Raw genomic sequence first — 13,390 nt, forward strand, 5'->3', positions numbered from 1 at the left:
TGGATGGGGAGGAACAGGCTCAGGCTCAATCCCTCCAAGACTGAGTGGCTGTGGTTTCCGTCATCCCGATTTGTGCATCTTGCTCCATCTTTGATGATAGGGGGAGAAATTTTAGCCCCCTCAGAGAAGGCTCGCAATCTGGGAGTCCTCCTGGATACGCGGCTTAGTTTAGAAGAACATCTGACGGCCGTGACCAGGGGGGCCTTTTACCAGGTTCGCCTGGTACATCAGTTGCACCCCTTCCTGGATCGGGATGCTCTGTGCACAGTCACTCGTGCCCTCGTCCTTTCTCGCCTGGACTACTGCAATGCTCTCTACATGGGGCTGCCCTTGAAGAGCACCCGGAGGCTTCAGCTGGTCCAGAATGCGGCTGCGCGGGTTGCCATGGGGGTACCTAGGTGCTCCCATGTTACACCCCTTTTAGGTGGCCTGCACTGGTTACCCGTTGTCTTCTGGGTGCGATTCAAGGTACTAATTTTGACCTTTAAAGCGCTCCATGGCTTAGGCCCATGGTACCTGTGAGACCACATACTGCCACCAATAGCCTCCCACCGTCCAGTACGATCCCACAGAGTTGGTCTCCTCAGGGTGCCGTCGGCTAGACAGTGTCGGCTGGTGACCCCCAGGGGGAGAGCCTTCTCTGTGGGAGCGCCTTCCCTCTGGAATGAGCTGCCCCCGGAGCTTCGCATAATCCCTGACCTCCGGTCCTTCCGACGCGCCCTAAAAAGTTGGCTTTTCCAGCAAGCCGGCCTGGCCTGTTAATTTTATTTAATTTTTAAAATATGAGTGTTATATAAATTGGGTTTGTTTTTTGGACTGTTTCTAATTTCCTTTTAACTTTTGTACTATGTGTTTTTTAATGCTGTACGCCGCCCTGAGTCCTTGGGAGAAGGGCGGCATATAAATCCAATAAATCTAATCTAATCTAATCTACTGAAAACATTTATTACTTATTCTTCATATTCTACTAAACTCTTTATTTCTAAATTTATATCCTATTGTTTAATAGTAAATTGCTTTTCCAGGCAAAAAAGTTATTCATACCATTGTATTTTTATTGTTCAACTAATAATAAAAACTTTATCATAAATAATAGCATACAATAGCATAATACAAGGTCTAACAGCAGAGGTAAATTTCCAGGATAGTAAACAGAAATGGCTGTCAATTATAGATACAAAATGGAATACAGAATATGGAATATAGAATAGATGGTTGACTGTTGATGAAATGGACCTACAGTATGTAAAATCTGGCACTAAATTGTAGTATTAACATAGGATGTTGCTTGTTTTCTATCCAGATCAGGCACATACCTGAGGCCATATAATTGTAATCCAGTCCAAGCGAGGCCTGCTGTAGCAATCTGCCCACTGAAAACAGGCCACACGGAAGTCCTGGGCTTCCACACGGCCCATTTTTTTGCTCCACACCCTCCTGCAGCACTCTCCTGGCCAAAAATGGGCTGCGTAGAAGCCCTGAAGGCCCACCTGGAGGTTTTTGGCCTCCACAGCCTTATCTGCGCGGGGGGCGGCGCGGCGGCATAGCCAATTTTGTCTGGCAGAGGCACCACAGGCCGGTCCTTTGATATTTCCAGGATGGCCCACAGGCCAGATCTAAGCATCCTATGGGCCGGATCTGGCCCGGGCACCTTGAGTTTGACCTCTCTGCTTTAGATTCTTGCTTTATATATATATATATGGTTAGTTTTTAATTCACATCTTTTATCTCTTATTGCTTTTCATATTTTATCTTAGATTTTTAATTTTGATTCTTGAGGTACTCTTTGTGCTTTTCTAATTACTGTACTCACCTTCCTTATGCTGGGTTATGATCATTATAAAATTTCTACTTTTATTTGATCTGATTTGACAGCTCAAAATGTAACCCTATTCACTTTTGTCAAAGAGGGAGTTGAGATTTGAAATCATTCTTATTTTCTTGTCATTGTGTTGCAGTTGTATTATCTGCAGTTTGTTTTTCCCTCAGCATTGCAGTTCCTGATCTGTCATGCAATTTTATATGTTTTTGCATGAGATAGAACATTTTGGGACAGTTCTGTAATTATCAAATCAGCCCTGATATGCTATTCTCAATAGAGATATTTTGGTTGCTTCTAAATGATTTTAGAAGTTGGCCCAGAGGAACAGCTCTTCTAAAGAAGTGCACTGTTGAACTTGTAGTACAGAAAGGGACTGTCCTCTATCAATAGTTCTACATACTACTGTGTTCCCTGAAAATAAGACAGGGTTTTATTTTCTTTTGATCCCCGAAATAAGCACAGCCTTATTTTGGGGAGGTCTTATTATTTTTGAGGTGCAGGAAGCAGCAAGCATCATGGCTGCTGCTGTGTGGCAATATTTTCAGGGAGGATTTATTTTTGGGGGAAGGCTTTTTTAATGCATGCGCTCAAAAGCCTGATTGGACTTATTATCCAGGGAGGTCTTATTTTCGGGGAAACGGTATGTGAAAGATAATTTGATTATAATAGTTTTCACTTAGGAATACCCGCGTTGCTAGTACATAAAATCTATTATCTACATTTAAAGAGCTCATGCAAGTTGTAATTAGTTCAGTGGTGGGATACAACCGGTACGCCCCGGTATGAGCGTACCGGTGCCTGCTGGGAGCACCAAGTACCGGTATGGTACGGTGCTCTGGAGGGCCTGCCCGCTCACTCGTGCTCCTTACCTGTATTTGAGCTGTTCGGGACTTCTGCACAGGCGCATGGAGCATACAGTGCCTGTGCGACGCTCCGCTGAGTAGCTGGAGCATCACTGTCTATAAGTATGCATGCATGCGCTGTGCGCATTCATGTGGACGCCCGGCCCCGTTGCACCGTACTGATTGGACCGGGATCCAGAACCCACCAGTGAATTAATTGATCTGTGACTAATTTCTCTAGTTATTGTAACTACAAAAATTTAAAAAATATTTCAGCTACTGTATATGACACTAAAACAACTGGTTTAATATTAACTTAAATGAAACAGATATGATAATAGAAAGTGCTACTGGAAAGACATTTTGCATATTTTTATTTCGGTTAGCAGATTATTGAAAAATTATGGAAAGCTGTCAATGGTGTTTTGTAATTATGTAATGCATAATTTGAATGTATAAATTGCATTCAAGGAAGGATTTTCCAGCAATACCAGCATGCATATAATTGTTATTTTCTATTTTAAGATACAATATCTCTTATTAGTTTAGTTATTCTGAGACATTATAAATAAAAAAAACATTTATCTTATTTGAATAATCATGTTCCTTGATGTGAAAGTGACTTTATTTTTTAGAAGCAATCTCTAATTAAATATGTGGTGCTTTTTTTCTCTGCTAGGCAGGAATTTTCAGCATGAATGCATGTGAAGAAGGCTTTGCCACTGGTGGCAGGGATGGCTGCATTCGTCTTTGGGATTTAAATTTTAAACCCATTACTGCAATTGATCTCAGGGAAACCGACCAGGGGTATAAAGGTAAAAAAAAAAAAGCATTATTTTAATCAGTTTATTTAAGAGATAATTTTTCATAAGTGTGAAGTAGGAAAAAAAACATGTTCCTACCTAGTAAATCAGTTCGTGTTCCAAATGAATAACTTTCAGAGCTGGAGTTGGGCAGCAGAGAAGTGGCCCTTTTTCATCAATAGGTAGTTCTACTGGTTGTTCTTTGCACTCTGTTGGTGATAAAATAATGTTTCCTAGCCCTGATTATAATCAGCACCGAATGTGAGCATGTAATAATGAAAATCCGTATATAATTTAGATTTAAGCTTTGCTTTGCCAAGCTAGGAATGCATCTGGAGTCATAATAAGACTGTGATAAATTTCATGCATGAAATGGTTCTGCCACTTGGGTTTAAATCAATGTAGTTATAGTTCTGCTCATATATTCAGTCTCCCTCCTCTTATCCTCCCCCTCTGATGTTCTTTAAAATTATTATACTGCAATACTGCTGTTGCTGAGTCATAAGAAAACATGCTTACTAATGCTTTTAATCACTGAGAAACTGGAGGTATGATAATTGGAATATGAAGAAAATCATGAAGGGAACATTCTATTTGATGGATTATGACTTTGGTATAATTAAGCTAATTACATAAGCAAATCCTCAATAGGATTCTCATTAGAAATCTGCCAAAATATTTCTACTTGGTTTAGCCTTTTGACAGAAGGCTGTGATAATGTACACAATTGTAATAACATTTGGATTTAAACAGATATTAGATATGCATCCTTTTATAATTTAACAAGCTATTGGGATAAAAAGAAATTAATGTAACTTTGCTCAATCATTTTGAGCATATCTCACAAGTTTAAAAAAAAAAAATTTCTCCTGTAGGACAAACCATTTAGTAATCCAAGCTGACTACCAGTCTACATTCTTTAGCTCAACTTAGACTTCCTGCTTCATATCTATTGATGCTGCTCTATTTTGTTGTATCTTTAATTTTCTCTCTCAGTTTTCTTCTATTGACTATTGGAACATTTTGCAGACAGATTTTAGAATCTAACTTAGCGCCTTGGAATGGGAATATCTGGATCAATCACTTTGGACATATTGTTAAATGAGCAAATTTATTCTCCAAACATGTAGGAGTTTAGCTAAAATAGGGCTTCTTAGGTTGCACACATATGTACTATTCTTAGGAATTATTTCTGATGAACTTTGTAGGGGTTGAGTGACCTCTAACTTGTTCATACAATACATACATATCATCTTACAGAGAAAGGTAGATATTGGTGTTAATGCTGGATCCATTTAAAAAATAATTTGGAAGAAGTGGTAGGACCCTGCATAAGCACAAGAATTTGGGGGGAGGTGGGAAGTCCCATGATTTTAAAAGTTGCATTAACTTTACTGAGTACAGTCTTTAAAGTAGCACCATCTTTTCTTCAGGTGTATGGCAAAATGATCAAAGACAAACTGCTTGGATGAAAAGCAAATTTTGAGACACATGCACAGCTGTAATACATTTGTGCATGCTATATTTTCTATAGCTAAAACCTCTCTTTGGGGTTAATCATTATGTGTAATTTAATTAGTTTTCTGCTATCTTGAATAACAATTTTGCAGATCTACTAGCAATTACATTGAGTATGAAATCTATGCTTGAACAATTGTTTTACTTCTTCCTAGGTCTGTCAGTGAGGAGTGTTTGTTGGCGAGGAGATCACATCCTAGTTGGAACACAAGACAGTGAAATTTTTGAAATTGTGGTGCATGAACGCAATAAGCCTTTTCTTATTATGCAAGGACACTGTGAAGGAGAGCTTTGGGCCCTGGCAGTTCATCCTACAAAACCATTAGCCGTAACTGGGAGTGATGATCGATCAGTTAGGTTAGCTCCATGGATTTCTAAAAAAATACAAGATTCTATAAAGTGTCATTTGAATTCTAAAATACAAACTAGTTATATAAATCATTATACATTATATAAATTTATTATACAAATTACTGCCCAGTAAAATTATTGCTTTATTGTAAAATCAGCTTTTGATGCCACAATGTGACTATCACAATTAAATCTTTTGGAACTGAATGCTCATAAAATTAGATGAAATTTATGTAAATGTCCCTATATTGTACATGTTCAACAGACTGAATCAGATAAAGACGTGTGACATATTTCTTCCTTTTCTTTCCAATGGCTCATACAGATTCATTCCTTATCAGGTTAATTCATTGCATGAATTGTACCTAGTTGTGCATTACTTGTAAATGTATTATGCAGCTGGCTGGCTAGTAAGTGGAATAATTAGATAATTGGTACCTGACATGGCAGATAGATTTTCAATATGTGGTAATAATAGCATACCTTTTAATATAGTTTAATTGCTTTTAAATAATAACAGAAAAGGAAAAAAGGGGAAAAAAACAAAAGAAACAAAATATAGGCACATATACGATCAAAAAATATATATAACAGGTGCTTTAAAATTAGCAAAAAAACAAACAAACCCACCGCAACAGAAAATAATAGTATGATGGCAAAGAATTGCAAGGACTAATGTTTTTAGATGGTAATAATAGTATACCTAATTTGAACTGAGTAGAAATTGATCTGCAGTCAGACAAAGCAATTAGATAATAACCATAAAGCCAGAGAACTATGCACTACAGCAGGGGTCCCCAACCCCCAGGTCTGGGCTGCAGCCCATTCAGAACCAGGCTGCAGAAGTGGGCGAGTCACGCGCACACATGCACGAAGCTACATTTGTGAAAGCAACGCACTTGTGAAACCATCCCCTCTCCGCCACCCCCCCCCCCTTCACTGCCACCACCACTACAACCTAAGCTGGTCTGCCAAGCCAGAAAGGTTGGGGATTACTGCACTTCAGTACTCAAATATATTTTGACATGATGGGAATAAACTCTCAATATCAGTCTGATTTAGAAGACAAAGAAGAAAAATTATCTGCTTGTAAAGGGAAAATCAGTTCTGTTTTTTGCTGCAAAAGCAATAATATATTGTTTGCATGAAATACATTTCTTATAGAATATGGAGCCTTATAGATCATGCACTAATTGCACGGTGTAACATGGAAGAACCCATTCGTTGTGCAGCTGTTAGCACTGATGGAATTCATCTTGCTCTTGGAATGAAAGATGGTTCTTTTACAGTACTTCGTGTTAGGTAGGTTATACCTTTTCACATAAAATGAACTTTGCTTTCCCCAATGAATAGTAATTTTCTTAACCTCTTCTGGCTAGTTGCATGACATAAGTAGTACATCCATTTTTTTTCCCATTTGTACTCATTTTTAATGCAATTGCTTAAAATGCCCATACTGTATGTGCCACTGTGGAATGTAGAATGTATATATATATATATATATATATATTTGCAGAAAGTTGTTTTCTGTAGCCTTGATTAGTAAGCATTTTATTTTATTTTTTCTGCAAGATCATCACTTCTATGCTTTAATCTGATTGTTTCATTTACTTTATTTTTAAACTATTCGGTAGTCAAAAGATTTTAGGTTTATAGTAAGCATGTGTGCATACTGTACAAGTGCACACGCATACATACACACACACGTGAAGAAATAATCCAGTTCAACAAAAGATATACAACAAAATCAAATAAAATGCAAGTTAAAAACACTACAAACTAGGCAGCAGCAAGACAAATAATTACTATCTTAGGACAATATGAATTAATACACCATTCATATGTGTGTGTGTGTGTGTGTGTGTGTGTGTTGTATTTGTGCTGATAAATAAATAAAGGGAGACTAGTATAGATCTATTTCAAGCTATTTAGCTTTCATCAGCTAGCCATACCCTTACTGGGATTTGAACCTGGGCTGTATTACATATTAGGCAGATGTATTAGCCACTAAGCCACATGCTTTCCTCCTTATCAGCTGAGCCAGGGAAATAGGTATGTATTTGTGTTACAACCCCTGGTATGCCCAAATATGGGAGGGAACTCACTACTCCTTCTTTCTGTCTATCGACTCACTGCAGGAGACCATCCAGGCAGAAAATCATATTTTTAATGTTGCCTTTTTATATTTGTGTTGTATTTGTGCTGATAAATAAATAAAGGGAGACTAGTATAGATCAATTTCAAGCTAATTAGCTCTCATCAGCTAGCCATACCCTTACTGGGATTCGAACCTGGGCTGTATTACATATTAGGCAGATGTATTAGCCACTAAGCCACAGGCTCTCCTCCTTATCAGCTGAGCCAGGGAAATAGGTATGTATTTACAATATAAATGCAATGGCAAGCTATTTCCATATTATTTCAGTATGTAGATATATTCACGAGGTAACAGAGATTCAACAGAGATTATTTTTTTAAAATGTAGCTTTAATCAATATTATCTATTTTTTGTGTTACAGAGATATGACAGAAGTTGTTCACATTAAGGATAGGAAGGAAGCTATTCATGAATTAAAATATTCACCAGATGGAAATTTCCTTGCAGTTGGATCCAATGACAGCTCTGTTGACATTTATGGTGTTATTCAACGATATAAAAAGGTTGGAGAATGTGTTGGATCCTCAAGTTTTATAACCCATATGGACTGGTCTTTAGACAGTAAATATTTGCAAACCAATGATGGTAGTGGAAAACGTCTTTTTTATAGGATGCCTGGTGAGATATTTTACTACTGTTATATAATCCAAGAGAAAAATAAGTGAATTTTGGGTTGGGCTGCCTAATATGCCATATTCCTAGTGGAATATTCATAGGAACTGTAATGACTATTCCTCTAACAACTCTCATCAAGCTTAACCCTATTTGAGAATAACAAGTATAAAAGCATAAATCACTCCGTTTGTTGGCTAACTTTATGATTCGTAACAGAATAGCTGTGTTCAAAAAGTATGCTAAACTCAAATAGGCTGGAGATAGTATACATTTTGGAATACCTTAGGCTACAATATTGTATAAATATTTCTTGGGAGTAAGCTATATTGACACATACTTCCAATTCAATTAATATTAAGCCTACACAGTTTTAGTTGTTCTTTCTTCCTGTTTAACAATGTTTTTAATATCCCCACAATCTTTAACAAATGTGCTATTTACTGTTGTTTCTTTCAGTACTCTCTTACAAAGAGAAAGACGATCCTTTTCTCAGCTTGGTTAAAACTTCATTAAGACTCTTCATGTGAAATACAACAATTCTAAAATTCAGAATTTATTTAAAGTACTTAATTTTTTTTATAATTGACGAGCATCATTAAGTAGGTATCTTTTTCTGTCTAGGTGGAAAAGAAGTGATGAACAAAGAAGAGTTAAAGGGCATCCAGTGGGCTTCATGGACTTCAGTTTCAGGCCTTGAAGTTAATGGAATATGGCCTAAGTATTCAGAGATGAATGATATCAATTCTGTTGATGCAAATTTCGTTGGTCAGGTTCTTGTTACAGCTGATGATTATGGAACAGTAAAGCTCTTTCGGTATCCATGTATAAGAAAAGGTAACATTTTTTGTAAAGTACTTTTAATGGAAATAAGTTTTATAAAGGTAGTAAACCAAAGTAATGTCTTTTCAAGAGATCAGTTCTAATTAAAAGAAATATGTGCTGGTGGGAAGGAGGCAGATAAGGCATTGTCACTTGTGTCAGCTGAAACACACACATCCACAAAAGATACAGATTTCACAACATGTTAGATCAGGGTGATACTCCAAAACATTGAATCCAATTGGAGCTTAAAATATAAGGCTCTTATGAAGCCCTTTTAAGGCTCAGAGAAGGTTGGATGCAGCACAGACTCAATCAACCTAATGTAACCTTTGTGACTCATTTACTAAGGAATTTAATTGTTAAACTAACCACAGATTGATTGGGCATATGCAAATCTCTCTGATAATAGGTTGTATCATTTTTAGACTTCAGTATTTCTTGGGATTCTATATTATTTTCAGTATTTATTCATTTAATTGCCCCCCACCCCAACTCCAGTGGACTATATGAAGATTATACATGCTTAAAATGGAAGAAAGAAAAAGAGACTGATTGTTAAGATTTTTTATTCAATTTTTTCCAAATTTTTTGAATTTTTTTTATTCAAATAGTCAATACACTAAAAGCCAATTCAAAAGTAATAATTCTGTTATAGGTCATGTAACATTAATAAAACTTTATGAAGAGGGAAAAATACAACAAGAATGCAGAGACTAGCAATTCTTGTCACACAGTGATGAGCTTTCAGAGTGGCCAGAGTTTCATTTGCTAGTCTCAATTGTGATTGCTAAGTGAAAACTACTCTTACTGTGTTTTGTGGTCTTAAATATCTAGATTATTGCAATGCATTGTACATGGAGATGCCCTTGAGAAGTATTCACAAGCTTCATGATGTTGGATATTCAACACATTAGCACCACTACTGTGTGAGTTGCATTGGTTGCCAGTGTATTTCCAGGTGCAATTCATGGTGCTGGTTATTGCCTTTAAAGCTCTTCATAGCTTGGCATGAGTTTACCTGAGACAACATCTTTTCCCAGTTGTTTCTACCCATCTCATTCAATCCAGCAGGTGGGCATGTTACAATCCCATCAATCCAGAAATGTTAGCTGTTGGGTACTAGGAGATATGTCTTCTCAGCCATAGACCTGACTTCTGGAACATTCTCTGTTTGTTTGTTTGTTTGTTTGTTTGGTTGGTTGGTTGGTTGGTTGGTTTATTGCTATAGCTGCCCATCTCAGCAAATTACTCTGGGCAGCTCACAATTCAAAAACATATTACAATCTCCCTTCAGAGATCAGGAAGAACCTGATCCTGTTGGCTTTTTGTAAGACCATGAAGACCTAGTGGTCCCAAGTCTGTTAAGAACCCCATTTGAGAAACACTGCATTAGGTAAGTTGTGTGAACTATACTTCAAAATGTAATGAACCTATGTTTTTAATAGGGGCAAAGTTTAAGAAATACTTTGGTCATTCAGCACACGTGACAAATGTCAGGTGGTCACACGATTATCAATGGGTTATTTCTATTGGTGGAGCAGACCACTCTGTTTTCCAGTGGAAATTTATTCCTGAAAGAAAGTTGAAAGATGCTCTTCACATAGCCCCACAAGGTGAGTGAATATATGCAAATTAATATGATTTCAACAATAACATATAATATTGCTAGTAATGATTTTGACATGAATTTCTCTTTAGATGGGCAATATTTCAGCTATTATTCATATTTTGAGGGGTTTCCCCCCTGTTTTGTTCTTTGCCATTTTCCATATTTGTGTAACATTGGTATTTATTTATCTAGACATCTTTTTTCTCCCTCTTCTATAGTTGGCTAATAACAAAATATTTTAAAAGTCATATTAAATGCCAGGAATAGATTACAAAAATGAGTCTAGTTCCAAAATATTCCAGAACAGTATGGAACAATGATTGAAAATGTATCTCGTATGTAAATATAGATATAGAATTGGATTTGATCAAGATGCATTAAAATCTTAGAATCTTCTGCAAGTATTCTGGACTGTAATTTGCTCTTTCTTTTGATTTCCCACCAGATTCGATGATTCTTATTCCTATTTTGGTTCTTGTTTTCTATCTTTAACATTGGCTATGTACTGGCACTGTTACAATGAATTTAAACATTATCCTTTGAAAGACACTTTAATTGGCCTTTCTTATAAAACACAGGAGCAGTCCATTTTCAACTATTCAGTACAAGAAATTGCAATCATATTAATAGTCTAAAATGAGAAAAAGTAATAATCTAATGGGAATCTATTGATCAAATGGATGTTTAACTACAATAAGAAGTGCCAGGACTGCCATCATTAAGCAATTCAACCATGTGATGTTGAATTTTGCAATCTCATCATTTAGTGATAGGAATTCTGGTCCCATTTGCTGTTGTATCTTAGGGGCTTTTGTAATTGTTCCAGCTGGGTTGCAACTTAGTTCTGATACTGATGGAAAACTTTGGTGACTTAACCATGGTCAATAATGTTGCTGAGCATGTATAGATATTGATAATCGTCAAGGGTGAGCTCTCCTTCTATAATGAGAGTGGTAGTAAAAGTGAAATTTAGATCTGAGGGTTATGTATTATTTATAACATTTAAATTTCCTCCCTCCTGCATGTTTAGCGGCAGACATAAATTTACTACAGAATAATAAGAGGGGGGTATGTATGTTATCCTTTGAAGAAATCCTGTGAGAAATTCTCCACCCTGGAGAACAGTACAGTATCCCGGAATACTGTCTATTGTCTTCTGTCTTTTTTGAGTTAATAGTTATAGCTATGTACTGTAACTGCTTGTTTCCCATCCTTTCAGGTTTCTGTTATCTTACCCTTTTTTCTCATGTGGGAACATTATGCTCATAACTTGAAGGCCCTCTATAGAATTTGCTTCTGTGAGAATATGTATAGTTCTTGACTTGAGTTTGCTTTTACTATTTCAGTATTTTCTCTACATTTTATTTGTATTATAGAAAGCATGATTGACTCCAATAGTGAAGAATCAGATTCTGATCAATCTGATGTTCCAGAGCTGGACTCTGAAATTGAGCAAGAGACTCAGATCACTTATCGACGACAGGTATTATCCTATACATTAAGGAATGAGCTAGAAACACCCTAGATTGTTTCTGCTTGTCCTAATAATCCTGGATGTGTCTAAAATATTAATACCACAATTAAGCTTGAGTTACTTTTCTGCCAATCAATTGTCTGCCTGTTGATTCTGTATAGTCTTAGGAGGGAGAGGATGGAATATGGAAAATAAGTTGATTTTAGAGATGTTGGACACTAGACTTTCTTACTATCTGCCTTATGTTAATAACCAAATGCCACCCAGCATGAGACGTACCAAGCAAGATTCTTCAAAGCCATGAAAAAGGAAGAAGTGCCCAATGTAAACTATAAGAAGGAATAGCATTATCATGTTGGCAGAGTTTAATCAACTGCTTTAAATGGTTTTGTTCTAGTATGCAATAAAAGTTCTTATCTAGCCGTGTCACATTGAGTGCCTATGGAGCTTCTTCCAAATTCAAGACAATTACATATAGATCCCTGAAATTATGTCCCCTGAAGTAGTGTATCACTGGATAAACTTTTTGCTATCATCACAAATGGATTTTTAAAAATGGAGAAATGCATTTGCTACGTACAGTGGCTAAGACGTTGAGCTTGTCGATCAAAAAGGTCTGCAGTTTGGCGGTTCGTATCCCTAGTGCCGTGTAACGGAGTGAGCTCCCGTTACTTGTCCCAGCTTCTGCAATCTAGCACGTAAAAATGCAAGTAGAAAAAAAATAGGAACCAACTTTGGTGGGAAGAGAACAGCGTTCCGCGCGCCTTTGGTGTTTAGTCATGCTGGCCACATGACCACGGAAATGTCATCGACAGTGCTGGCTCTTCGGCTTTGAAACAAAGATGAGCACCATCCCCTAGAGTCAGGAACAACTAGCACATATGTGCGAGGGGAACCTTTACATACCGCTAGGTCATTCTGTAACGTATCCCATTTATTGACTTTTAAAAGTAATTTCAGCTCTTGCCCCAAATGTCTAATATTAACATTTCTTTATTTTTTATTCCAACTTTATTATTTTTATAAATAACTCAGGCCATGGACATGTATAATACTCCTTCCTCCTATTTTTCCCATAACCTTATGAGATGGGTTGGACTGATAGGGTGATTGCCCCAAAGTCACCCAGTTGGTTTTCATGCCTAAAATGGAAGTAGGACCTTTCCACTAAGTCAATATCTTCATCTTCCATTCTTGAGCAGATAGTTGTGGTTTTACCTCCTATTATATTTAATCTTAACCTCAGGGTTTTTTTTTTAATGCTATTGACTTTCATTACTGGGGCTTGCAAAGCATTTGCCTATTCAGCTTTCACAGTAATTACTTATAAATTTTATTCTAATAATTTATTTAATTGAAATAGCCTTTTAACCATG

The 13,390-nt window shown here is 36.8% G+C and overlaps 1 protein-coding gene across 8 annotated transcripts in view; it reads left to right on the plus strand.

Moving 5' to 3' along the window:
- The window catches only part of EML5 (EMAP like 5), a 97,769-nt gene that overhangs the window by 22,317 nt on the left and 62,062 nt on the right, over positions 1 to 13,390 (plus strand). For 6 of the 8 annotated variants that reach the window (XR_014174101.1, XM_081938402.1, XM_081938408.1 and 3 more), the window contains exons 6-12: positions 3,344 to 3,479; positions 5,141 to 5,342; positions 6,501 to 6,638; positions 7,856 to 8,112; positions 8,731 to 8,943; positions 10,377 to 10,544; positions 11,917 to 12,023. Coding sequence is in view for 7 of the 8 variants with exons in the window: in XM_081938402.1 (XP_081794528.1) it covers positions 3,344 to 3,479; positions 5,141 to 5,342; positions 6,501 to 6,638; positions 7,856 to 8,112; positions 8,731 to 8,943; positions 10,377 to 10,544; positions 11,917 to 12,023 (1,221 nt within the window). In the remaining variant the exon portion in view is untranslated. Of the gene's footprint in view, positions 1 to 3,343; positions 3,480 to 5,140; positions 5,343 to 6,500; positions 6,639 to 7,855; positions 8,113 to 8,730; positions 8,944 to 10,376; positions 10,545 to 11,916; positions 12,024 to 13,390 lie in introns of those variants that run through there. The other 2 variants (XM_081938404.1, XM_081938405.1) reach the window with 2 other exon arrangements.

The sequence above is a fragment of the Natrix helvetica genome, assembly GCF_964273705.1.
Source record: "Natrix helvetica genome assembly, chromosome: 1".
Lineage (NCBI taxonomy): Eukaryota > Metazoa > Chordata > Lepidosauria > Squamata > Natricidae > Natrix > Natrix helvetica.